Raw genomic sequence first — 26800 nt, 5'->3', positions numbered from 1 at the left:
CACGACCCCGTCTGTACTGGCAAGGGCTCAGCCTTTAGGGCTGGCTGGTCCATTTGGGAGCTGGCCCTGGCACGGCAGTGCACACAGCCCTTTGGAGGGGGCGCCCACAGCTACCTCACCCCCAGCAGAGGGTGGAACTGTTGTGGCAGTTCCCCGCCCGCCCTGGGGCTGGCTGGATCCGGCCTCTAACCAGCCTTGGACAGACTCAGTTTCCTCATCCAGAAAATGGGGATGCTGCCTCCCTCACCAGAGTGGGCTGAAAATGGAGGTGTTGTGGGCCCACCGTAGATCCCTGAAGCACTCTTGTTTGTGGCTCGGGGCCTGTACTAAGAGCCCCGGCCTGGGAAGGAAGGAACTAGAGGAGACCCAGCATCAGCCTCCACCTGGGGGCTGTTCTCCAGGGCCCAGGTTGACTGTGGAGTGGTTCTGCACCCTCTTGCTCCAGGCCTCCTTGTGTGTCAATGCTGCCGGGGGTGGGACACATACATGTATTCACACATGTTCTCTCTCTCTCTCTCTCTCTCTCTCTCTCTCTCTCTCTCTCACACACACACACACACACTCACACACACACACACTCACACACACACACACACACACACACACACACACACACACACACACACACTAGGCAGGGTCAGCTCAGTGTTAGCAAATGACCTCTGGGCGAATGCCTTCAGCACTGACTTAGTGTGGAAATATATGGTTACATAAAAACTTTGTTTACTTTGGTTTCTTCTTTTTTTTTTCTTTATATATAGATAACAAGAAATCACAAGCTTCTGTCAGTGGTAAGAGTTTCTCCTTTTGGAATTAAAGTTTTTCCCAACCTTGACTGCGGAGTAGCAGGAGTGGGATGGTGGGTGCTGCGTGTGCCTGGGGTTAAGCTGTTACTGGAGGAGGAAGTTCCCGGAGAGACGACCTCGGGTTCCTGAGAACTGCCAGCTCCCGGCCCACCAGGCACCCTCCTCCTGGTGACTGTGGAGTCGGACGATACCACCCCATCCCATTCCTCCCGCAAAAAAGATGATGAAAACTCACACGATTATTGAATATTATCTAAAATTTTGAGCTCTCTGGGAGAGAACTAGTATGGTATAATACTATGCTCAGTATAATAATCTGTAGTATTTAGAGAATAACTATGAATTCACTTTCTTAAGTTACAAAGTTTCTTTGTAAGTTAAGAATTATCATTCTTTTTTATTTTTTAATTTCAAGGTTTTATTTCATGGGAACCCTGTTGATTTAGCCTAGGTCTCACTGAGTGAGCTGCCAGTGAAGGGGTTTAGCAGGTCCCAGTAGCCAACTAAACTCCGACTGCTGGGCGGGGAGCCACCCTGGCGGGCTGTTTGTCTTACTGTCGGCGGCACATGCCGCATGCCCAGGCTTGCCTTGGCCGAGCTGGCTGCACCTGCCTGGGGTCTCTTGGCTTGTGCAGCGATTCTTGGCCAGCCAGGGCCGGGGTGTGTGTGGGGGGGTGGGTATCAAGAGTGCTTGGCCAGGAGAATGTGTGTGTTCACTCGGTTCTGTGGCAGGGTGAGCCAGCCAGGCTGCACCTGCCTGCAGGTGGCTCTTTGCTGTTACAACAAGAGCCTCTGGCTCCTCCCCCAGGCCCTGGCATTACTCACTCAGCTGGCGAGCATCTGCGGACCCCTCCCACACACCCTTGTTCTCAGGGGTCTTTCCTGAGAACTGCTCCTCAGTGGGGTCCTGCCCAGACTTAGCAGAGATGGGCTTCTGGTGCACAAGGGGACTTGTAACCTCCCTGGGAGATCTACTCCTGCCCCCTCTTCTCTGGCCCCAGGCTCGGCTTACTGTGAAGAGCCCTTGACCCTTGTTTTCTCTGGATTCCCAGCTGTGTCTCACCCAGCAGGAGGGGCCTATGGCCAGGAGGGGTGGGGCCACTGCCTGCCACCAAGGGCTTGCTCGTCCCTTGGAGTCTGTCAGGACCTGGCATAGGCTAGGCTAGGGTGTGGGCTGTGTTCCCTTCCCAGGAGGTGTCCCAGCCCCTGGGGTGTGGCAGGCAGCTGGGCCGGGGCTTGGGGGACTCCCAGGACTCCGGCCGCTCACCATTTGGGACTCTGAGGGTGTTGAGCCTGGAGGTGGGAGGAAGCGTGTGCCCGGGAAGGCCTCATGGCCCACAGAGCCTGGCCTGGTTTGGCGGACACTGCCCTGAGACGCTGCACCCTGTGCCCCGCAGACCCTATGAATGCACTGCAGAGCCTGACTGGCGGGCCCGCCGCGGGAGCAGCCGGCATTGGCTTACCTGCTCGGGGCCCCGGCCAGCCCCTGGGCGGGATGGGCGGCCTGGGGGCCATGGGGCAGCCGATGCCACTCTCGGGGCAGCCACCTCCTGGCACCTCAGGGATGGCCCCCCATGGCATGGCTGTCGTGTCCACGGCCGCTCCGCAGAGTGAGTACCACGCTTCTCAGAGAACCTGCCGTGCTCTCCACAGGCGGCGCGTTCTCTTCCCAGCCTGGGGTGGGGGTGGTGAGGGGGCGAGAGGAGCTGGGGAAGCTCCAGCCTGCTCTGCCTCCCAGAGGGCGAGGGACACCGAGGCCCTCTTGCCCAGGCTGAGGGAGGACTTGGAGGAGGATGGGGTGGCCTGGGACTCCATCCCAGGGGCTGTGCTTTGTAGTCAAGATAGAAACAGCTCCGTCTCAGGGTGTCCTCAGCCGCGAAGCCCCGTCTGTCCCTTCCAGGGTTGCCCTGGCCCCAGGCCGCCCGGGCTGTGGCTCGCATCCTGATTCCCCTCCCAAAGGAGGCGCCTGACCCTCCACACAACTGCTCGGGCCAGGAGCAGGGTTGCAGCGCCGGCTGCCTCTTTTTTTTCTTTTTTTTTCTTTTTTTGTGGTACGCAGGCCTCTCACTGTTGTGGCCTCTCCCATTGTGGAGCACAGGCTCTGGACGCGCAGGCTCAGCGGCCATGGCTTGCAGGCCTAGCCGCTCCGCGGCATGTGGGATCTTCCCGGACCGGGGCACGAACCCGTGTCCCCTGCCTCGGCAGGCGGACTCTCAACCACTGCGCCACCAGGGAAGCCCCAGGACCCTCTTTTTTTTTTTTTTTTTTTTTTTTTTTTCTTTTTGCGGTATGCGGGCCTCTCACTGTTGTGGCCTCTCCCGCCGCGGAGCACAGGCTCCGGACGCGCAGGCCCAGCGGCCATGGCTCACGGGCCCAGCCGCTCCGCGGCACATGGGATCCTCCCAGACCGGGGCACGAACCCGCATCCCCTGCATCGGCAGGCGGACTCTCAACCACTGCGCCACCAGGGAGGCCCAGGACCCTCTTTTTAAAAATATTTATTTATTTATTTTTGGGTGTGTTGGGTCTTCATTGCTGTGCACAGGCTTTCTCCAGTTGTGGCGAGCGGAGGCTACTCTTTGTTGCGGTGTGCGGGCTTCTCACTGCGGTGGCTTCTCTTGTTGCGGAGCACGGGCTCTAGGCGCGTGGGCTTCAGTAGTTGTGGCACGCGGGCTCAGCGGTTGTGGCGCGCGGGCTCTAGAGCGTAGGCTCAGTAGTTGTGGCGCACGGGCCTAGTTGCTCCGCGGCATGTGGGATCTTCCCAGACCGGGGCTCAAACCCATGTCCCCTGCATTGGCAGGTGGATTCCTAACTACTGTATCACCAGGGAGTCCCCCAGGACCCTCTTGATGGACATTTATGCTTGCAGACTTTTATCTAGTACTGCTAAGCGCTTCAGTACTTTTTTCCCCTATGTAACTTTTTATTTTTGAAATAGTTGAAGAGTCACAGGAAGTTGCAGAATAGCACAGAGCTCCCATGTGCCCTTCCCCCAGCTTCCCCAACTAGTGCATCACCAAAACCACCACGGTGCTGTCAACTCGGGCAGACTTTATTCACACGGGACCAGTCTTTGCATGCACTCTTGCGCATGCGCGTGCATGTGTGTGGCTCTGTGAGGTCTTATCACGTGTGGAATGGAGTCAGCCCGTGGAACCGTCACCACCAACAGGCTGTGCTGGTGCCTCCTAATAATCACACCCTCCCTCCAACCCAAAGCCTGGCAGCTGCTGATCTGTTCTCCGCCTTGGTAATTGTGTCATTTTACGAATGTTACATAAATAGAATCATGCAATATTTGACTTGTTGAGACTGGCTTTTTTTCACTCGGCCTAACGCCCTTGGGAGCCTCCAGGTGGTGTTGGTAATTCCTTCCTGTTCGCTGCTGAGTAATATTCCCTGGATTGGCTGGGCCACGCACAGTTCACGTATCCACTCACCCTTGAAGGACATATGGGTTGTTTCGGTTTGGGCTGTTAAACTAAAGTTGCTGTGAATGCTTGTGTACATGTTGTGGTGTTCCCATGTATTCTGTCTCGCGTCCCTCTCAGGAACCCTGTGACGAGGGCAGCCGTGGCCTCGAGCACCCTGTTCTTTGTTGGGTTCCCTGTGTCCAGGTCGCCTTGCCCTTCTCAGAGGCCACATGCATCCTCATTCCCACCCGCTCCTGCACTGGCACCTTCTGCCCCCAGACACCCCCTTCCTCCCAGAGCTTCATTTCTCTTCCTTACTAACGTCTTGCCGTCTGACGCTTGGCTCAGTGGTTCGTTCTTCATCTCGAGCTTCTGGGTCCCCTCTTGTCAGCACACCTGTCTCTCTCTGTGTCTCTCTTTCTCTCTCTCTCTCTCTCTCTCTCTCTCACACGCACACGCACACGCACACACACGCGCGCGCACAGGCAGGGCGGCTTTCAGAAGGATGCTCTGGCTCCTTTTCATGTTATACTCGGGTGCGCTGGTTGAATTTCTTTTTATCACAAACTTAGATTTTATAATAAAAAATAGTTTTAAGCTGTATGAGTTTAGAATGTTTTGCAGTCTGACTCCTGAGACTGTCAGTTCAGCAGCGAAGCTTTGGTGGGCTGTCTGCACCCTCCCTAGTCCAACCTTGGCCCACATCCTGTCTTCAGCTTCCGAGGGGCTTGGTTTCCTGTGTGGCACCAGGGGAAGTTGAAGTGGTCTCTACTCTCATGTCCTGCTGCTGCCTCTACACAGACCCACCCTCCCTGCCTGTGACCTCTGGTGGCCTGGTCTCCCTGAAATAAGTGTAGTGCTGATGGGTAGTTGCTACCCTTTTCTGACACCTCCAAACGCTACTGTGTGATGAAGGCTGCTTCGACCTTAGTTCCACGCCCCCAGAGTGTAGGTCCTGGGTCAGAGGACTCGCAAAGGGCAGCCCAGAGCCTGCTGTGCATCTCCAGGTGACCTGGGTTAGTCACAGGAAACACACACTGCTGACTGTGGATAAGGCTGGGGCTGAGGTACAGGATACTTTTAAACTCTATACTTTTTTGTTTCCTTGATGAATTTTATATCATGTGCATGTAGAACCTACTTTAAAAATAAGCCGTATTTCTGGCTGTTGCTGAGGAGCCCTCTCTCCTTCTGTGTAGACTGTATTTTGGATTGTTGGGCTGGCAGAAGGTAGGGGCAGCTCTTTGCCCTGCTATGCCTTGGCACGCTGCAAGGTTAGGGAAAGCAATCCTGGGATCCCTCCGTCCAGGATTTGTGCCAGGGCCCTTGGCATCCCCCAGCTCCACCAGAGCCTGGGGCGGATTGGAGGAGGGTGCTCCCAGTTTAGGCCTGTGAGAATTGCAGATCAGGGTCAGTCATTGAGCACACAAAATCAGCAGGCATGGAAGGAAGCAGACACACCTCAAGGAGGAGCAGAAACAATCACCAGATGTGGAGACGCCCCAGGACATAGCCATTGTTAGATATGGCCTTGGGGTGCTTAAAAAAATAAAGGTTGGACTTCCAAATGAATGGACACTGGATACTGTATCAGGAGTGACCAAACAGATTTGAAAAGTAACCAAGTAGAACTTGCAGAGATGAGAAGTAAAGTCATTGAAAGAGGAAAGTGTGGATGAATAAACAGATTAGATACAGCTGAAGAAGGAGTTTGAACTAGAAGCTACATTTGAAGACGTTACCTAGAATGTAACCTAGAGAAGAGGCCTCAGGAACAGGAGGGTGAGAAACGTGGAGGATGAAATCAGGAAGTCTGACGGGCATCTAAGTGCAGATGGAAGCGCAGAGGGTGTGAGGAGACAATGGCTGATGAAAGCCCAGTGAACCACACAGGTTAAATAAGGCATCCATGCCCCAAACTGTTGTGAAACAGCAGGACACCAAAGGCCAGAAGACTGTCTCAGAAACAGCCATTTCTGTCAAGGAGCGAGAAGCAGACTCAGCAGACTCGGTGATGGAGTCAAGAAGACAGTAGAGGTTGTTAGAGCCCTGAGCACAGAGCTGCCAACAAAGCCGAGGAGACCTTCACTAAAAGTTTTTAAGGGCATACTTTTTTTTCCCCTCACCATTTCCTCTTACCTCTCAGACCGTCCTTCCCAAGATGCCAGGTGTAAATGGGAGAAGAAACATTTTCCATATAAGGGCATAAACACGCACAAATCTAAGCTAGTGATTCTCAGCGATTTTGTACCCTGGTGGGTGTTTGGCAATACGTGGAGACAGTTTGGCTGTTACAGCTGGTGGCGGTGGGGCTGCTGCAGGCGGCCTGCGGTGGGCAGAGGCCAGAGATGCTGCTGAGCATCTTCCGTGTACAGGGCAGTCCCCACAGCACGGCGTTGTCTGGCCCAAGGTGTCAGGAGGGGCAAGGCTGGGAATCCTTGGTGTAAACAGAAATGACCTCTGTAAAATAGTCCTTAGAGCTACCCTCTACACGTTCCAAGCACTGTTTTGAGTCTGTAATAGATTATTTAATTCTGAGTCCAATGTAGGGGTATGTAGTATAGCTGAGGAAACTGAGGCACAGAGCAGTGACAGAGTTGGGATTTGAGTCCAGGTGTCTGGGTCCGAGGATGTACCCCTGGCCTTTATTCTATCCTGCCTCTTAATATAAGTCTGCTGTGTGGGCATAAGAAGATAAACAGGGACCAAACCAAATGGAGTCAGGAAGGGCGAATATCAAGGATATCAGGTCTATCGTGTGCATGTAAAACCTACTTTAAAAAGTGTTTAGAGAGGATTCTAAGGTCCTCATATTTGGGAAAGAGGTTTAAATGTGGATAAACTTTATACTTTGTTAAATTAAATATGCATGATAAAATTGTAAAAGTCGTTGCTAAAACAGTAGAAATAGTTTGTAAATTCCAAATCCGTAGGAAAAAATGGAATGAGACAGAAACAACAAACAAAAATCCAAACGAACAAAAATCAACCCAGTCTTCCAACAAGATAGAATTCAGAAGAGGAGAAAAAAAATGTCCATTATACCTCAGTAAAGCTCAAAAAAAAAAAGAGCAAGAGAAACTTAGAAGGGGAAAGACAGATACAAATAAGTTGAAAACTGTAAGTAATCACAGTAAATGTGGAGGGATAGGCTTTCCTGCTGAGACTGAATGGAAATGTAAGGAGAGGGTACAACTCTTTAATCCTTACAGGAAACACACCTGAAATAGAAGATGCAAAAAGACTTGAAAATAAAAGTTGTGTTGGGCAATTTCCCCTCCCAGTTACTGATAGTTACCAGACAAAAATAATGAATTTAGAGAGGAGTTGAAGGATGTAGTGAGCAGCTTCGTCTAAGCCTGTGGGTGGGAAATGTGCTCACAATGGGTCCTGCATGGATGTACTCCCCACCCTGACGCTCTTCAGAAATTGTGCTGAAGGAGAGAGCTAGTCCTTCTGTGTGGTTTAAAAATGGCAGAGTCATTAGAAATGGAGGTCACCTTAGTACCTGCTGAGGCGTGGCACCATAAGGGCTCCTGTGGTGTTGGAACTGTGCCAGGTCCTGACCTCCATGGTGGCTGAATCTTGCCAGGTGAGAAAATTGTATAGAATTTACACACTCAGGCAAATGGGCACACATTCTGATTGTGTTATGGCATTATACAAAGTGCTACTATTGGGGAAAACTGGGCAAAGTGTACAAAGTGTCTCTGTGTTCCTCCTTTTCATCTTTATTGAAATATAGTTTGTACCCATATTCACCCACTGAAAGTGTACTGTGCAGGGGTGGTCAGTGCACTCACAGCATCAATTTTAAAACATCTTCATCACCCGAAGAGACCGGATCACTGAAAATCTTGTGAATGATTGTTAATTTTTATTTATTTGTTTTTAATTTTTTGGCCACGCTGCACGGCCTGTGGCATCTTATTTCCCCGAGCCCGGATCGAACCCATGCCCCCTGCAGTGGAAGCATGGAGTCTTAACCACTGGACCACCAGGGAAGTCCCTGAATGATTGTTTGTATCAGCATTATTTATAACTACCAAAAAGTGGAAACAACCCAGATGTCCATCAGCTGATGGACAACACAAAATGTGGGAAATCTATATAGTGGAGTATTATATGGCAACAAAAAGAAAGGGAATACTGATCCGTGTCACAGTGTGGGTGAACCTTGTAAACGGGATGCTGAGGGGAAGGAGCCAGTCACAAAAGATCCCAGTTGTAAAATTCTGTTGATACGAAGTGTCCAGAGCAGGTGGTTCCATCGAGACGGGAAGCAGATCACTAGTTGCTGGGTCCCAGGCCTCTTGGCTGGCCTGTTCTTTCCTGTTCATTACTACCGTGATTCACTCTATAGTAAGTTCTGTCCTGTCATCATCACCCCTGTCCCTCCCGCACTGGCGGGGGCGGCTCCTTCCCCGCTGCACCCAGTGCGAGTTCCCCGCCCCGTCTGTCCCCAGCCCAGCTGCAGCTCCAGCAGGTGGCGCTGCAGCAGCAGCAGCAGCAGTTCCAGGCACAGCAGCAGGCGGCGCTGCAGCAGCAGCAGCAGCAGCAGCAGTTCCAGGTGCAGCAGAGTGCCATGCAGCAGCAGTTTCAGGCCGTGGTGCAGCAGCAGCAGCTCCAGCAGCAGCAGCAGCAGCAGCATCTGATCAAGTTGCATCATCAGAACCAGCAGCAGGTACTAGATGCCATTGTTCTGGACCCTGGCCTTCTCCAGGGCTCCCAAGCCTGGGACGAGAAGAAGTGGGCCTACTGTGTGCCGGGGGATGGATCAGGTGGCTCCTGGTGCAGGCAGTTCATGTGAGAGTCTGCCCAGGCCAGAGTGAGGCTACCCTCCACTCGTAGCACGGCCTGGACCTCCCCATGGGTGTGCGTCCTCTGAGCACACGCAGGCCTCCTGACCTGTCCCTGAGTGTTCCGGTGTTTGGACGTGGCGCTAATCGAGCCCTGCCTAGTGTCCCACAGGGGTGGCCATGTCACATTAGGAGCCCTGCTTACAAGAATACCTTTTCTCACGCGCATGCTCTGCAGTCAGTGCCCTGATGGGTTAAGCGTCTTTTGTCACGCCTGTTGTGGGTTGAGGAAGGGAAGCCCTGAAGGGCCCCCTGCTCTTTCCCACCTGCTCCAGGCCTTGGCTTATGCCTCCTTTTCCCGAGGCCCCTCCTGGATCTTGGAGGCCCCTCTCCCAGGGCTGACAGTGAATCTTCAGCCCCGCATTTTTTTTTGTGTGTGTGGTATGCGGGCCTCTCACTGTTGTGGCCTCTCCTGCTGTGGAGCACAGGCTCCAGACGCACAGGCTCAGCAGCCATGGCTCACAGGCCCAGCCACTCCACAGCATGTGGGATTTTCCCAGACCGGGGCACGAACCCATGTCCCCTGCATTGGCAGGCAGACTCTCAACCACTGCGCCACCAGGGAAGCCCCAGACCCGCTTTTCCTCCTCATCCTGAGCCTGGTCCTGTGACCACTCTAGGGACCAAACAAGCATCCCTGGAGAGGCTTTGGAGATCTGCAGTCAGCTGAACCTTGCCCAGCTTCTCTGGTGCTGCGCCTATATGTGACCCCTTACCAAGCCCTCCAGACCCTTCCCTGGACCCTTCCTTTGTCCTCTCAGGCCTAGAGATGGGCCAGCGTCTGGTGGCCAGGGCACAGGTGCACGCTTGTTGCCCTCGGTGTCCCTCTGCCTCCCAGGAGAGCATCCTGGGCAGACTTACCAGCGCAGGATTCCAAGGCCGGAAAGGTGATGGGTGCTGCTTGTTCCACCCCAGATGCAGCAGCAGCAGCAGCAGCAACTACAACGGATGGCACAGCTGCAGCTGCAGCAACAGCAACAGCAGCAGCAGCAGCAGCAGCAGGCTTTGCAGGCCCAGCCGCCAATACAGCAGCCCCCAATGCAGCAGCCACAGCCTCCCCCCTCACAGGCTCTGCCCCAGCAGCTGCAGCAGCTGCATCACCCGCAGCACCACCAGCCACCACCGCAGCCCCAGCCGCCGGTGGCCCAGAACCAGCCATCGCAGCTCCCGCCTCAGTCACAGACGCAGCCTTTGGTGTCGCAGGCTCCGGCCCTCCCCGGACAGATGCTGTACGCCCAGCCGCAGCTGAAACTCGTGAGTACCCAGGGCTCGCACAGCCGAGGCTCTTCTGGCGTCTCCTGTGCTGTCGGCAGTCTCTGGGGCGCCCTGGCTGTAGATGGCAGGTCCTCTTCCAGCACCAGGATTCAGGTGGCCCTGGCCCCTGCCGGCCCGCACATTCAGATCAGCAAGGGTGCGTGCATTCCGTCAGCTGCTGCATCCAGTGTGTGATGCCCCTGCTCCCAGGTGGCACCTTGTCTTCCGAGCAGCATGGCTGATTCTGTGGCAGCCACAGGCATTGTAAGATTGTGGATGATTAGATGGACAGCAACACCCATCTTCTTACTGTTGGAGGGGGCAGTGTACCACCTCCCCTGGGTGTCCATGGTGGTCTTCTGACCACTCAGTTCTGTTCTGAGCAGAGATCATGACCGTATTTTTGAGGGGGGTATTGATGTAAAATACTGTTATTTTCAGTCTTATGCATCTGTGTAAAAGCAGAACCAGTCAGTGACGTTTACATGAAAGACAAAATATTGTACGGAGTCAGGGGTAGCAGTGTCAAGGGGCCATTTAAATGTTTTTTCAACTCACTTCCTTGGTTTTTGTGGCCTTCTATTTACTGTTCATTGGGTGAAGTGGGGATACAGGCCACACCTGAATCGAGCAGTGGCCGAATAGTAAGCCCCACAGGTGCAGGCTGGAGGTCTGGGGAGGGTCTTGAGGAGGGTCACACCTGTCACCTGGTTTCCTTTGAGGAGTCAGGGCTCAGAGTGGGGTTCTCGTAGACCATCAGCATGCTCTGCTTGCCGCGGTAGCTGGTGGTGACGGCTGTGTGGTGGTGTCCCATCAGGGCAGGCGTCTCGCCAGGAGAGAGAGGGCTCAGCTGTGCTGACTCAGAGCCTGGCTGGCGTGGACACTTTTGATGAGCCATGGGATAAGGGACAGCCAGTAGCGGGACATCAGCCAGGGGAGTGGTGGCAAGCCCATCCCCCTTCTCGCGGAGAGCTTAGAGACTCCGGCTCCCACAGACGAACGTGGAGGTGCTCTGCCCTCTGCCCTGGTGGCTCCAGATTGCTGCTCCCTTCCTCCTCAGGTCCGGGCTCCGATGGTGGTGCAGCAGCCGCAGGTGCAGCCCCAGGTGCCGCAGGTGCAGCCCCAGGTGCCACCGCAGACAGCAGTGCCGACGGCTCAGGCCTCCCAGATAGTGGGTCCCGGAGTCCAGGTGAGGGCCCAGAGCCGAGGCTCTGGAGGCGCCAGCCAGTGCATGTCCCCCGCGCTATGGTGAGGGTCCTGGTTGGATCAGGGCCCGTCCCTGGGGACCTTGGGTGGAAGCCCCACTCGGCCGTGTCTGGGCCCCCGGCTTCACAGGGCACAGGCTGTTCCCACCTCCCGTGGTGCCCCACATTTTCCCTCTTCCCTTCTCCTCCAAGAGGGCATTGGTGAGAGCATCACGATCTCTTCTTGCCTCAGCTCTGAGCATGGGGCTGGGGGGATAGTAGCTCTCTAGAAACTGGGAAGAGCACGAGGACGGTGGCATCTGGCTCTGGTGGTCAGCACAGACTTGTGCCGTGGCCCCTTGCCCTGCTGACTTGCAGGGCTCACCCCTGTGTGACACATGTGGCCCAGGTCCACCATGCCCACCCTCTGCATATCGGATGTCGATGGGATGGAGGAGACCTCCCAGCCTTGCCTAGTAGAGGCCACAACCTCCTTGGTGTCTGGGGTAGGAGGCTGGGCCTCATGACTTCTCCATAGACGCCCCCCTCACCTATGTCCAGTCCCCGGCCTTGGTTCCTCCTGTCTCCACCCAGCAGTGGCAACACTGATAGTCTGGCTCAGAAGAGCGTTGGCTTTAGACAGAGCCAATGTGCTGCTTGATGTGGTGAGACCCCAGGGGTGACCCGGCCACCCCGATGCTGTGCGGCGCTGGGCTGCCATGCCGAGCGTCCCTGCCGGCTCCTGCTCTGCTCACTCCCCAAGTCTGTTGAGCTCCCTGTCTGGGGCACCGGGCCGTGTGGTAAGCACTGCTGGGATGCTGTGTGTTCCCTTAGCATTGGCGGGAGGCTCAAAAATGGTCCTTCCTGGTCCCTGCCACATGGCTGGAGTCCATGGGAAACACGCCATTGGGGGGACCTGTGGCGTTTGGAGGTAGCTCTGTGGTCACTGCACCACATCACCAGCTTGCCCACGTGTGGTCTTATGTGCAACACACCACGGACATCATGTTTGTAGCTGGGGCAGGGCTGGAGGCCTTGTATGACAATGTTGGCATCCTCCTCTGCCACCACCCTGTGTGTCCCAGCCTCGTCCCCAGGCCTCCTGGGGCTCTCTGCTCTCAGTGTCCTGTGCGGACTGTGGTCAGAGTTGGGATGGCGGCAGTGGCATGGAGTGACCACCCAGCCGGCGGAAGCCGCTGCCCTTGCTGCCTCTCAGGTCTGGTAGGAGAGTGGGAGGCTTGGCCCTCTGACCTGGCAGCTTCCGTCCTGAAGCAGAACTTCCCTTTTCACCCCAGTTCTTGGTGTTTGGGAAGCGAGCAGCCGAAGAGTTGCCGTCTTCCAATGGTCCAGGCCCCACCTGCTGGTTCGTAGGCTTCTTGCTTGGGTAGGTGGACTCCCTGCAGCTTCCTGGGCGCCCATCGCTCTCCTGCAGTGGCCGCGGGGTATGCGCTCCATACCCCATTCCGACCCCTGGGCTGTGCTTCCCTTCCTGGTAGTCACATGCCTTTACTTCTGCTGGAGGTCCCAGTCCAGCCCGCGTGGGGCTTGGCCGTGGGCTTGATCACCTCGAGGGTAACCTTGATTTGTAACCTTCTGTCCCCTCGTGGAGCACAGAGGGCTGACAGCCGGCAGGGCTGAGGCAGGCATGGGCTCTTCTCCCCAGGTGGGGACTCGGGTAGCTGGGTGGGGGGGAGGCGCCACCACTCATACCTGCGAGCGGGTTTGGTTTTCTGAGGATGCACCTTCAGGGTTTATGGGAGGGGTGTCCACCCCCTCCTGAGTGAGAGGCCAGCCTTGGGCAGAGTGGAAGCGAGGCCTCACCCTGCCTGCGGGGCCGCACTGTGGGTTCCCAGGTCTGGCGCAGGTATGTGTCGGGTGCTCGTGCAGGTCCCTGGGGGCCAGTTGGCAGCCTTACTATGTGGTTCTAGCAGCAGTGGGGTTCCCAGGGTGCGAGGAGACCCCTGAGGGAGAAGCTCTGGATTCACAGCCTTTTTTTGCAACCTCGGTGGCAACAGTGGACAAGACAAGGCTACAGGTATTCTGACCCTAAAACTAGAAAACAGGTGGTGGCTGTAGAAGGTGGGAAAGGTTGAGGGGAGTATAAGCAAGGGAAGCATTTCAAGCGGGAGAGCCTGCTTGGCTTCTTTTCTTTCCGGTTCTCTAGGATTTTGTGTGTGGCTTCTTTTTCACGTTACAATAGAAGTAAAAGGTTGTCCTGTAATTAGAGTCCCGTGGCTGTGTGCTGTTCCTCTTTTGAACGTATCCTGCTGTCCTTAATTATTGTCTTGTTCTCGGATCCTGAGGTTACTTCTGGTTTTTTGCTGTTAGCCATGGTGCATGGCAGGTCCTGGACTGTTTGCTAACATTTCCCAGAGTGACTCACGGGGGGCACTTTGAGGCTCTCGATCGTACCAGCTGGTCACCTACCAGGGGGTCCACACACAGACTAGAACTGCCGTGCGGGGCCCACGCATTTGACCTCAGAACGCGGGGTCCAGTGTCGCAGTGTGTGAAAGAGGTGCTGGGATGGGGGCCCAAGTGGCGGCCCCCAGGCCTGGTCTCTCAAGTCTGCCCTCTCAGAGCAGAGGAGGGGGGCCTCATTGTGCTCTTGGTGGTGCTGGAGCCTAATGGGTGGCGGGGCTCACAGCCCGGGCTGGAGTTTGGGATTTGGGTGGTTCAGGAAAATCAGTGAACCCTGTTCTGTATGCCTGGCTCTGACATTAACTCGTGTAGATGAGAGAGATGTCCCCGTCACATCCCTGTCCAGCAGGGCTCTGGACTAGGACTCAGCGGGAGAACCACACCCCATGATGGCAGGTGAAAACCAGGACAGGATGCGTCTCCATTTCCCAGCAGCCCCTGTGCTTTGGTCTTCCTGCTTTCTATTCTTCCAGCATTCGGAAGCTTAGCTGTCATTCTCACGTTACAGACCCCCTTCCCTGATATGTGTGTGTGGAACAGTGTGTGGAATGGGCTGAGCACACCCTGCGCCCCCTCCCCTCCCACTGGGCCCTCCAGCATGGCCGCATCCAGCGGGGGCACTCAGGGCCTCCCTGGGCGGGTGTGTGTTGGGAGGAGGAGTCGTGGCCTGGCTCATCCAATACTGTAGACGTCCGGTGTGTCTCGTTAGGATCTGTGGTCAAGAGAAAACCAGCTTTCCACCTCGGGAGCTCTGTGACCAGAAAACCAGTCCGCAGAGATCAGAGTCAAGCTTTTCATTCCTGATGACTTTGTTTCTTCCGGGAAGAAATAGCACCTCTTTCACACCACCTGATTGCTTCTGGGCCTCTCTTGCTCTGGAAGGAGCACTGTTGAGCTGCCACGGGGCTCACAGCTGGGCACCCCCAAGTACAGGGTGGCACCGGCCAGCCGTGTCCTTTGGGTGCTATCAGCCACACCCCGGGTGCGGGCAGGGGAGCCCAGCACAGCGCGTGCTCCACGCACTGACATCCCACTTAGCATCTGGTGGGGTGGGTTGTGGGCTCTTCAGGCAGCACTCGAGTTTCGACAGACAACAGGAGAACGGCTTCCTGGCCCACACCCTGGAAGTTCTTTTGTTGGTGTGGCTGCAGGACTGTCCACTCCCAGCTCTGCCTGAGGGCTGCCTCGCATCCACAGCCATTGCCGGGGTCATGTTGGCATCTGCTACTGTCTGGGTCACCCCTGGCTTGCAGTGCCTGCTGCATGAGACCCGTTGGTGAGTGTGGGACACGCCTGTAATGCCAGGGGTCTCCCCGCAGACCTTTCTCCTGCCTTGGAGCCCTGCCCCGGCGGACTGCATGGACGTCAGCACCGCCCTAGCCTCACAGATCAGCTCATCCTCCTGGGGTAGATGTTTTGTTTCCCATGGATCACCCTGCCTCCTTTCAGAACCTGGCTGGGTGGTTTTCATTTAGTTTCATCTTCACATTGTGAACACATGCAGGCCCTGCTCCAGTGCCATGTCCAGCCTCGGTGTGCAGAGTGAGGGGGGCAGGCTAGAGTCAGTCTGCAGAATTGGGCAGGCCGGAAATGGAGGTTGGGGTGTGAGCTGGGCTTCAGGAAGCAGGCTCCGGGGGTGATGCTCAGTGCACAGGAGGTTGCTGGGGTGTGGGGGAAGCTCTGAGTGAAGCTGGCAGGGCCTTTGGGGTGGTCCCCGTGTGACGAGCGGCCAGGCCTTTGTGCACTGTCTGCAGGCTCTGGGCAAGGCTGCTCTGCAGGGCTCATTCCGGGGCCGCTGGGCACAGGGCTGGCGGGCAGCTGTCTCCCCGAGCCGTCCGCGCTGCCAGAACTGGCATCTTGTGCCTCTCGGGTGGAAAGTAGTTATTTCCACACACCGTTGATCTTAGTCCTGGCTGTGTGATTTCCTCCCTCTGCGTTCTCGGACGAATATGGCGTTGTCCTAGTGATGACAGCGGGGTGGGGACCCTGCTCTGTCCGCCCTGATGAGGACTGCAGGGAGAGCCTGCCGTGCAGAGAAGGGAGCACGATGCCAAGCCGCTCCCCTCTCCCCTCTCCCAGTGGGGTCTGCTGGTCCCACAGGGGCTGCTCGACTGCCAGACTGCAGAACCCCAGGCCAGGTGTGCTGGCAGGGGTGACAGGGGAGGCTTTGCTCCTGTCAGGCAGGCACAGGTAGGACACAGAACAAGATGGTGGCATCCCCACTGCCCTGCAGCTGGGCTTGACCTTGGTGCTGTCAGAGCTGGGGCTGCCTGTGGCCTGAGGGGTCTTGTGGAAGTTTGCGGGACAGTCCTGCCTGTCACAGAGCCCAGCCCTCACTGGCCTCCCATGCCCACAGGCTCCCACACTCAGGAGGCAGGGGCCTGGGGGTGTCCCATCGCAGCCCAGAAGCCCCCGCCAGGAGCAGAGGGCCACCCAGCCTGGCCTTTCTGCCAGCGTCTTGGTCACTATGTGCTTGCGTGGGCACCCATGGGTGGGGGCGTGTGCCCGTGTTTGTATTTGAGAGGTGGGGCATCAGAGGAAGACCAGGGTGTGTGGCGAGGCTGTGAGAGAGAAGGGGCTCGTGAGTGGGGAGTGGTGGTGGGGGGGGGGTGTGGGGCGGGTGAGCAGGCTGAGCCCCTCCCCCTCCAGGTCAGCCAGAGTGGCCTCACCATGCTGTCGTCACCGTCGCCAGGCCAGCAGGTGCAGACCCCGCAGTCGATGCCCCCTCCCCCCCAGCCGTCCCCGCAGCCCGGCCCACCCAGCTCACAGCCCAACTCCAACGTCAGGTAGGCCTGGCCCGTGCCCCTCCCCACTTGGCTTGCAGGCCCAGGCTCATGGCCGGCGCTCCCTTTCGCTCTGCACAGCTCCGGCCCTGCCCCGTCCCCCAGCAGCTTCCTGCCCAGCCCTTCGCCGCAGCCCTCCCAGAGTCCAGTGACGGCACGCACCCCGCAGAACTTCAGCGTCCCCTCCCCAGGACCTTTGAACACGCCTGGTAAGTCGGACCCAAGGCGGGCACAGTCCGGGGCCCTGCGAGGTGAGGGGCTGACGACCCTTCGTGGGCTGGGGCCGTGCTCACTGGGCCGTGTCCCACAGTGAACCCCAGCTCCGTCATGAGCCCCGCGGGCTCGAGCCAGGCCGAGGAGCAGCAGTACCTGGACAAGCTGAAGCAGCTGTCCAAGTACATCGAGCCCCTGCGCCGTATGATCAACAAGATCGACAAGAACGAAGGTGGGGGCCGGGCGGGCGGGCCGGGGGCAGGGCCTGCAGACGCCCAGGCCCTTGTCTGAGTGCCTCCTTCTGCCCCAGACAGAAAAAAGGACCTGAGTAAGATGAAGAGCCTTCTGGACATCCTGACAGACCCCTCCAAGCGGTGAGCTTTGCCCCTAGGCCCATGGTGGGAGGATGGTGCTGCGCCCACACCTCACAGAGGGTCCCCAGCTGCTTGGCTGGCCTACCCTGTGGCCCTCACAGCCCTGCCTCACTGGGCTTCTGGCCTTGATGGGCTTCAGTCTGACCTGCAGCCCTGCCCCTGATTTGCTGGTGGCCTTGGGCAAGTGACTGGTTCTTAGTTACCCTGTCTGCAAAAGGGGCAGCTGAGCTCACACACACTGACTGTGGGAGGGAACTGGGATGGCGTCCGAGAAGCACTTGGAAGGCAGAGGACACGCACTCATGTCCTTTCCCTTACCCACCGGCCGTGGGGCTGCTGAGCACCAGAGCTCAGCCAGCGCCACCTCCTGTGCGTGGACTGGCCTTGGGATTCCTGCCGTCTCCCCAGGCCTTGGCTCAGGCCAGCCTCCCCTTCGGGAACATCCTCCCTGTTCTGCTCATCTGGGCAGAATGCTGGGCACTGAAGAGTGGGCCTGTTGGCGGTGGATGGCCCTCCAGGCCCTCACTGGGGTCATCGGGATGGGGGGCAGGGGCCTGGCCTCTGTCCTTCCCCTTGATCCATCACATGCGTGCCTTGTTCTGCCAGCCAGGACCAGCAGCTCCTGGGTGCGGGGCCATCTTGCCTTAGACTCTGGGTCTGGGAACAGCGGGTGGGCTGGCTGGGGTCCCTGGGGAGGGTTCTGGTGGCCCAGGCCTCAGGTCTCGCTCCATCCAGAGGAGGCCAGATGGTCAGTGGTTGGGATGAGAACGTGAGAGCTGCCGGCTCCCCTGTCCTCCCACGTGGAGGGTCAGCCACATCTTTTCCCCTATAGGTGCCCTCTGAAAACGCTGCAGAAGTGTGAGATCGCCCTGGAGAAACTCAAGAATGACATGGCAGTGGTGCGTAGGGTGCCGTGGCCTGGTGGTGTTGGTAGGGTCGCAGGCATCTCCGGGGAGGTCAGGGCTCACCCCACAGTGACTCGGAACCATGAGCTAGAAGGAACCTGCAGTCAGAGGTGGGCAGGGGACCGTGCCGCTCAGTCTGGGGACCCTGCCCAGGAGTCCTCTTCCAGGTCAGGTCTGCAGTGTGGGGGGGGTGAGAACGTGGGGGAAATCAGCCTCTGGGTGTGGGCCCATGGGTGCTTCCTTCCCCCACAGGTGTGAGGGTTCTCAGGCCCAAGGCCAGGCCCAGGGGGAGCAGAGTGTGTCCAGGATCAGCCATCCTTGTCTGCAGGGGTGGAGGTGGTGGGGGAGCCAGGAGGTCTGGCTGTGAGTGAGGATGAGGACCTGGGGTCTGGAAAGCCTCCCCAAGAGTGGGCTGCTGACCCTGCTGTCCTGTCCCAGCCCACGCCCCCACCACCCCCGGTGCCGCCAACCAAGCAGCAGTACCTGTGCCAGCCACTCCTGGATGCCGTCCTGGCCAATATCCGCTCACCTGTCTTCAACCATTCCCTGTACCGCACGTTCGTGCCTGCCATGACGGCCATACACGGCCCCCCCATCACGTGCGTACCACCCAGGGCTTGGTGGGCGGTGGATCCTGGGCTATGGCCTGGCCAGGGTGGTCAACACGGCTACCTCCCCCAGGGCCCCAGTGGTGTGCACCCGGAAGCGTAGGTTTGAAGAGGACGAACGGCAGAGCATCCCCAATGTGCTCCAGGGGGAGGTGGCCCGGCTAGACCCCAAGTTCCTGGTGAACTTGGACCCTTCTCACTGCAGTAACAACGGCACCGTCCACCTGATATGCAAGCTGGGTGAGTGCTGGGGGTGGGGTGGATCAAGAACGAACCCTGACTGGCAGCCCCAGGCTCTGCCACTGCCCAGGACCACCTGCTCATCCCCCAGCCCCGGGCCCTCTCCGGAGCCTGCCCGCTGTCCTTGGTCCCCGCACGCTCCTGGCCCAGGACTCGCACTGGGGGCTGGGCCCTGAGCCTGCACACTTTCACCTCTCCCCCACGTGCAGGGAAGCCCCCTCCCTCCTGTCCAGCTGCGACTCTGCTCACCTGAGGCCCTGGGGAGACGGAGAAGCCCGGGAGTCAGGGGCCTCGGCTCTGCAGCAGCCTCACCAGAACCTCTGGGGGCTGGAGGGTGCTGTTGGGGAGCAGGGCTATGAGGAGGGGCAAGCCGGATCACAGGTGCGGCCTTGTGTGTTGCAGATGACAAGGACCTCCCCAGCGTGCCACCGCTGGAGCTCAGTGTGCCTGCCGACTACCCTGCCCAGAGCCCGCTGTGGATCGACCGGCATTGGCAGTACGGTGGGTGACTGAGAGGACGGGCCACCAGGCTTTCCTCCACGTGCCCCTGCCCTGCTGAGGCCCCCCTCTTCCCCTTCCTCCTTGGTGGGCAGGAGCAGGTTGCCCCTCAGTCACATGGAAAGAGAAGTGTCTCTGGCCCCATGGTGTCCCTGCAGCTCCGGGGCAGCCGTGTTCCGGGAATGAGGGGTGAGCAGGCCCAGTGGCTCCTCTGGGCCTCTTCAAGGCTGACCTGGGGGCACACATGGGAGCTTGGGCTCATGGGGACCCATCTGAGTGACAGGCCCAGAGAGAGCCTTGGTGATGGGAGACAGTCCCCCCGAAGCTCAGAGCTGGCATGTAGAGGACCAGGACAAGGGCCCCCAGGCCATCCCTGAGGCTCCAGACCATTTTGTTCCAGCTCTCCACTGGCACACGGGAGCTGGCACCCCCGGTCCCTAGGCTGGGTGGGGCGGGCCAGGGTCCTGGCAGAGAACACAGCGCTCATGGCCCGCCGCTCTGCTGCAGACGCCAACCCCTTCCTGCAGTCGGTGCACCGGTGCATGACCTCGCGGCTGCTGCAGCTCCCTGACAAGCACTCGGTCACGGCCCTGCTCAACACCTGGGCCCAGAGCATCCACCAGGCCTGCCTCTCGGCCGCCTAGCCGCCACCGCCACTGCATCTCCGGCTGCCTGCCCTCCAGGGACCGTGGGGCAGCCGGCAGCCTCGTCGGGGCCCCGTGTCGGACATTTCTAGATGCTGGCTTCCTTAGAGAGCTTGGGCTTAGGTTAGCTTTCCTGCTTTTATCCTCTGCCTTGGGGACCCGCCAAACATTTCCCACACTTGGACAGGACTGGGACAGGCGGCTGGCTGCTTCCTCCAAGAGCCAGGCACGCCCCCGACCCTGTGCTCCTCGGGCTACTATCCCCGCAGCCTCTGCAGGGCCCGTGTCCTTCCTTGGGAACTCAGGGTCCTGTGTGAGCCTCTCGCGTGTGCGCCAGAAAGCTCTTCTACCGTTTCTATAGGGGAACGTGCAGGACATAGGAAACCCTTAAAACATGCAGAATTCCCTGATCACGGTTTTGGGTTGAGATCGTGCCACCGTTGGCATGTGGGGCACGCCACAGGGAAGCTCCAGGATCCGGGGGCGCTGACTGCAGCTCGAGGGAAGGTCTGTTTGTGGCTGTGGGTCCCTGGCCACCGGCTGGGCCTCATACCTCATGATCCTTCTCATTCTAGCCCTGGGAGTCTGCTCAGCACTGTGGAGACACCCGGGGAGCAGGGGTGTCTGGGTGGATCTTGTTCCTGGCGCCGTGCCCACTGGTTAGGCACTTAGGCCCACTCGGGTTAGGATGTTGTCCTTGGGACCCAGCGTCTTAAGAACCCTCCAGACAGTTGAGGGCTCCTGACGGGGCGCCAGCCGGCCCTCTGGCGATGAGAGGTTCCCCCCTTTTGTATGTGCATTACCGTGTCTTCTGTGGTTCTTATAATAAATTTATTATTCCTGTGTTTGTCATGAATTTGTCACTGTGTCCCCCCCTCTCTGCAAGTCAGGGGCCCTCTGTCCAGTGAGGGGCACTGTCGGGGCTGAGCCAGGTCCCCCACCTTGGGGATGGCCACCGATGCCCAGACGTGCCTGTCCTGGTTCACCCCCAGGTTCCCTACTCCCCAAAGCAGAAGCGGCAGAGATCGGCACTGAGGACATGGCCGGTTGGGCCAGGAGGACTGTCCTGCCAGGCAAGGGTCTGCGCTGAAGCTGCTGTTCTGGCGATTGAGGGGGTGGTGTGAGGCCATTGCAGGGTGGGGCCCAGTGTACAGGAGAGGACCTTCTCCCGTGGCTGTGGCTCTAGCCGCCCACGGAGGAAGGCAGGCTGGGTGGGGCTGCTTACTAGCTGTGTTCGTCAGTGGACACAGGACAGTGTCTTGCCCACATGCCGGGAAGGCAGCCCCCTGCACTCCAGGAAGAGTGTGCAGGCTGTCCCAGAGCTTGTTTTCTTACAGGGCAGCCGCAAGGCCCTAGCAAGCAGGGTGACTGCCCAGCAGGCCCCGTCCATGGCAGGGAGCAGAGCTAGGGGCGCTCAGAGCAGCAGTGCCTGATGGCCAGTGAGGAACAAGACTCACAACAGGGAGAAACGAGCTTTATTTCCAGTCTTCGACAGGTAGGCTCATGCTTATTTCATACTGCACACGTGTGTGTAAGTGCAGAAATACCAAGCAAAGAAAGAAACAGTTCCTCAGCCCTGAGACCACGTACTTTATCTGCCGTGGGTTTGGCTGGTCTGGAAGTTAGGCTGGCGTAAATGTACTAGGATTCTTTGGAAGTGCTACCTAGAGGGTGAGCGGTCGTGGGCCTGGCACTCAGAGCACCGAGTAGTGCAGCCGCCGGCTCTGCACCACCTGCAGCCGTCTCTGCCGCTCGGCGAAGTTGCTCTTGAGGCTCTGCTTCAGTGCGGGCAGGATGGCGCACTCCACCACGGGCGCCCGGCTCAGGATCAGGCTGGGGGGCGAGGGTGGGGGTGGTCACTGCGGACGCCCTCCCCGGCCCTGTGGCCCCTGGGCTCAGAGGCTGCCTACCTCCCATGCCAGTAAGACTCACCATTTCTTAGAGATGCCCTTGGTGGTGACCTTGGGGAGCTGCGTGGCCCCCGGGTGCAGAGCCTCCTGGTCCCTGGGGAGGGACGAGTCAGCTGTGAGCCCCAGACAAGCAGGCCCTGTTGTGACCCAGTGGGCCGCGTGGGGCACTTACTTGGGAGAACCGGGCCTGGCCTCCTCGGGGGCAGCCCTGGGTCTCTGGCTCCCTTCTAGGAGGGACTTGAGGTGCTGCAGCTGGAAGGCAGGGAGAAGAGGCGCAGTGGTTGGGGCTGCGGGGGCCCCAGGGCGCCCTGCAGCCGAGCCTCACCTCTTGGGCCTGCAGGAGGTTGGCATTCCACAGCTGGCGGATGACCACTTCGCACTGCTGGAGTGTGGCGGGCTTGCACAGGTGCGGGGGCAGCCTTATCGAGGGGGCATCCCTGGCACCTGCTTGCCCTTGTGCAGGCTGCCGGCCACCAAGGTGGCTGCTGGATTAGAGCTCTCCACTTTATCTCTGAAACAGCCATTAGAGCAGACCAGAGGCGGCCTGCCAGAGGTGATCTCACACCCCCTCTCGGGGCAGCACCTGCTCCAGCTTGAGTAGAGGGTCGTCTCCACGGCCTCCTGGGGGCCTGGCTCCCTTCTGCCTACCAGGGTGCTCCAGGCACCAGGTGGCGGGGGTGGGTCCCTGGGGCCGGCCATGACCCGGGCCCGTCACTTCCTCCCCCTTCAAGGTACACTGAGGAGTCAGATGTGGTTTGAGCTGCCTGGCTGCCCTCAGTCCTGACCACAAACCCAGGGTGCTGGTGGAGGGGGGAGCCTAAAGACTGCAGAGAAGCAGGAGCCTGGCCTGCTGCTGGCACTACCCAGGAGACAACAGGGTCCCCTCTTCGGATGCAAAGTCCAGGCTCACTGCTGCTTCCCAGGAAGTCCCAGGAACCCGGGTGTCACCCAGGACTGGTCCTGCTCTGGTCTGCTGGCCCTGTGCCTTCCAGAGGCCAGCACAGCTCCCAGGGTAGAGCCCAAACCTGACTCAGGGTTGTCTTGGCAAAAAGCAAGCTAATGTGGAGGCCAAGTTACTTTGTTTCTGTGCTTTGAGAGGATGCTTTAGGGGCTGCTGCTGGCCCCTCTTGCGGGCTCAGGTCAGTGCAGGGACTGTGCAGGACCCCCAGGGGAGGGGAGAAGGCAGGGTCCACCAGATGGGCAAGCCCGGCTTTCACAAGCTTGCTTCCCTCTGAAGACCTGCCTGTTTGGAAGGACAAAGCAATTGGCTGGTTCCAGGGTGTGAACCTGCTGAATGCAACCCTGTCCCGTGGGGCTCACGGAGCCATACTTGGCCAGCCCCTGTGCCCCAAGGGCTTTGTCCACCCTGCTGCTGTGAAGCAGGGCAGCAACCAAGGGCTCCTCCTCCAGGTCCGACTTCTGGGGAACATCAGCTTTCGAGTCTTGCTTCTTAGAGGAGGTGGGCTGGGGCCTGGCCTTGCCTTGCGAGTTGGCTGCGAGTCAGACCCAGACAGGGCCAGTCACTGGGCATCTGTCGGCTGTATGCACCCAAGGGGCCCCGCCCCTGCATCAGTTTCCTCTTTGTAAAGGGGAGATGGTAATGGCCTCCCTCCGAGGGCTGCTGGGAGGCACAGATGCGGGAGTGGGGTGAAGCCTGTGGGTGCCTGAATGTTCTGAAGCGGACGTAGTGGTGGAGGTGGCTCCCCGAGCAGCCGAAGTGGGGAGAGCCCCACACACCCCGTGGGGCAGTCTCCTCACGGGCCTCGGTAAAGGCCGGGGTGGGGTAGCCAGCAGCTGTTCCCTGACTCTGAACCCCATTTCGGGCAAAATGAAACGGAAGGAAAGGTCTGGTCCCAGCCTGTGCAGGTCTGCTTTCCCAGGATGAGGCCCCTCACTCAGCAAAAATGCCACAAATCCAGGCTCTGTAGGAGGGCCAGCCCACCCGCGTCCTGTCTGCTCTGAGGGACACAGCAGCAGTGAAGACCACTCGGGGCTCCTCTGTCACACGCTCTGCCTGACTCATGCCCCACACTGACCATCTTGCCTCGGCAGCCAAGCCTGTCCTGCTTTTGTGGCCTGTCCTCAGGCCTCCCTCCAGCCGACCCACTAACCTGTCCCCTGGCCTCAGCTCCCTCCTGGAGGTTTCAGCTCACAGGGCACCTGGGGACCCTCCTTGGTCCCACAGCTACCCCTTAACCCCCAAGTCCATGGGGACTGGCAGAGGCACTCCCCCGAGGTCTGCCCCACAGAGGACCACCGTGGGCTTTCAGCATTCGGCTCAGCACCCCACTTGCCGTTTCAGACCCGGGCGCCCCGAGGTCTGTACCTGCTCTTACCCGACCCTGAGCACAGAGGTGGTGGTGTGCTCACCTGACACCACTGTATTCGAGATGGACTTGGACTGAAAGCTGGAACTGGAGATGCTGCCTGTGGGGGCTGCTTGGGGTCAGCAGAAGGTGGCAGCAGCGAGGCTCCCATCCCTGCAGGTCCCAGCACTTTTGCACGGCCAGGTCCACCTGTGCCCGCCTCCTGGCTCTGCAGGTCCCAGCCCTCCCCCACACTCTGGTGAGGCAGCCCCAGACACCGCCAGTGCCAGAGGGAGCCAGGGCCACGGGGCTGGGGACGGAAGAAGCAGTGGGACCTGAATGGGAGCACGCCCTCTCTCGAGGTCCCATCGGGGGACCCCTGCCACTACGTGCCCACATCAGCTCGCTGGAGCTGTGCCGCCCCACTGGAGAAGGGCCCTCACCACCCCATCCTCTGCGTATCTCCCAGGAAGAGAGCCCTGGGCACACCCCAGACTGGGGCATTCCAGGCGGGCACCACTCACCACTCAGACCACCTCCCGATGTCAGACCTGTTCCCAAAAGTAAGAGGGGAGGGGAGCCCAAGACTCGACCTGGTCGTCCCCAGGCTGGGCTAGGGGACAGGCAAGGTGAGTGGGCCACAGTTGAGGACATGCCCCCATGATTGCTGTGGAGATGATAGGGAGGACCCTGGAAGGAGTGTGCCCAGAGCTTCCTGCCCCAAGGCCAAAGGGACCAGGGTTGGGGCTGGGGCTGTGCCGGGGAAGCCTGGGGCAGCAGTCCAAGTGAAAGCGCACCAGGATAGTGAGGCCAGGGCTGGGGAGGGGGGAACCTGGGCAGCCCCCTGCCCCCAGCTGCTCTGTCCACTGCCCCTGCTACACAGAAATCAGGCTTTGGGGTCCCCAAGAGTGGCACTTGCTGTGCTTGGGTGCATAAAGTCACCCAGACCATGGCTGGGAGCGGTCTGTCTGTCCAGGCCCCCTCCCCACTGGGATAGTTCGCGTGGGCATAAGCAGTCTGGGGGCTTGCTCTTGAGGGCAGTAGCTTCCCATCAGGCACCTGTGGGCCTGTCTTACCTTTCTTCTGCGGCTTCTGATTCATGATTAGCTTGTAGTGGAGATCTGAAAACAAGCACGGGCTCTCCTCGTGGCTACTCTGAGAAAAGAAGCTTCACTTCCCCTGCCCACTCCTCCTTGCTTAGCCCCTGAGAGACCCTGCTCCATGGACCAAGCCTTTGCCTTGGCACCCTCGGGTCGGTGATGCCTCTGGCTGCTCCCTGAGCCAGAACCCCTGTGTGAGAGCCTCCCCCGGAGCCCATTCCTCCATCCGTGACGTCTACAGAGCAGTCTCTGCCATGCGGGGCCTGGGCTCTAGGGGGACAGAGGCGAGTCAGGATGACCCAGGTGTCAGGGATCGTTCTGGGGCCCCGGATCTGGGTGTGCTTAGTTTGTGAAAATTCATTGAGCTATATACGCGTACTTTGGGGGTGTGTTTCACTTCTACAAAAGTTTTTCAAAGGAGGCCGCCTGACCCTGCCTGGAGAGGAGAGGTGGGCCGGGTTACCTTCGGCAGTGGCGCGGCCAGACCCGCCCCCCTTAGTTGGCTTTGGTGCTGGGGCGGGGAGCCGAACCCCGAGTGGCCGGGGTGGGACTTGCGGCCCTGCGTCCTCCCTCAGCCTTCGTGCGCCGTCTGGGCGCGGCAGCCCCGGCCCGCCGCCCGCCTCACCCTTGTTCTCCCGCTTCAGGTGCTCGATTTCCTCGTGGAGCTTGACCAGCGTCTCCGAGTGCTGCTGCTGCAGGAACTGCAGCGTCTTCTCCAGGTCCAGCGCCCGCTTCTGCGCCTCGCTGAGTCCGACCGGCGCGCCGTGCTGCCCGGGGTACGGAGGGACCGCGGGCAGGCGCGGGCGCAACGCGCCCCGGGAGCCCAGGATCCCCGAGCTGGGGGGCCGCAGCCCGTCCGCCACCCCCGCCGCGCTCATGTAACCGCCTCCGCCGTGGACGCACGCCCACTCGGTGGCCCGGCTACCGACGCTCAGCTCGGCGTCGCCATGGAAACGGGCGCGCCCGCAGGGGGGTCTTTGCGTGCTACGGGGCGGGGCCTGGGCGGGGCTGGTTAGTGGGCGGGGCCTGGGCGCCGGGGGCGGGGCTGCGGCGGGGCGGGGCCTGGGTGATACACCTGACTTAATTGGATGGCATCCTCTGACTTAAACCACAGAGAATCGTCTACCTTTACAGGTCTTAATATTTAGTTTTGTTCACTGCTTGTGGGTTTTTTGGCTTTTTATAATATTTTTTGATGGGGACCATTTTTAAAGTCTTTGTTGAATTTGTTACAATATTGTCTCTGTTTTATGTTTTTTGGCCCCGAGGCATGTGGGCTTTT

The 26800-nt window shown here is 58.9% G+C and overlaps 2 protein-coding genes across 3 annotated transcripts in view; one reads left to right on the top strand and one right to left on the bottom strand.

Moving 5' to 3' along the window:
* MED15 (mediator complex subunit 15) overlaps positions 1–21047 on the top strand; it is a 63191-nt gene extending 42144 nt beyond the window's left edge. The window contains exons 4-17 of one of the 2 annotated variants that reach the window (XM_081253329.1): positions 762–791; positions 2204–2416; positions 8686–8903; positions 9994–10332; positions 11393–11521; positions 16587–16723; positions 16802–16929; positions 17031–17165; positions 17244–17307; positions 18140–18206; positions 18651–18811; positions 18894–19060; positions 19463–19561; positions 20066–21047. In XM_081253329.1, the coding sequence (XP_081109455.1) occupies positions 762–791; positions 2204–2416; positions 8686–8903; positions 9994–10332; positions 11393–11521; positions 16587–16723; positions 16802–16929; positions 17031–17165; positions 17244–17307; positions 18140–18206; positions 18651–18811; positions 18894–19060; positions 19463–19561; positions 20066–20202 (2024 nt within the window). In that variant the 3' untranslated portion in view covers positions 20203–21047. The remainder of the gene's footprint in view (positions 1–761; positions 792–2203; positions 2417–8685; positions 8904–9993; positions 10333–11392; positions 11522–16586; positions 16724–16801; positions 16930–17030; positions 17166–17243; positions 17308–18139; positions 18207–18650; positions 18812–18893; positions 19061–19462; positions 19562–20065) is intronic. The other variant, XM_081253330.1, reaches the window with a different exon arrangement.
* Positions 21048–21663: 616 nt separating this feature from the next.
* On the bottom strand, positions 21664–26460 carry CCDC74B (coiled-coil domain containing 74B). The gene is given in 9 exon segments (XM_081252884.1): positions 21664–22035; positions 22135–22206; positions 22285–22404; positions 22406–22547; positions 22550–22623; positions 23443–23605; positions 24483–24539; positions 25495–25539; positions 26144–26460. Coding segments are annotated over 9 exon segments (1065 nt in total). The 5' UTR covers positions 26397–26460; the 3' UTR covers positions 21664–21896.
* Positions 26461–26800: the final 340 nt, after the last annotated feature.

This window comes from Mesoplodon bidens, assembly GCF_964165515.1.
Source record: "Mesoplodon bidens genome assembly, chromosome: 13".
Classification (NCBI taxonomy): Eukaryota; Metazoa; Chordata; class Mammalia; order Artiodactyla; family Ziphiidae; genus Mesoplodon; species Mesoplodon bidens.
Note: the sequence above shows the minus strand (reverse complement) of the source record. Positions and strands in the feature narration are given on the sequence as shown.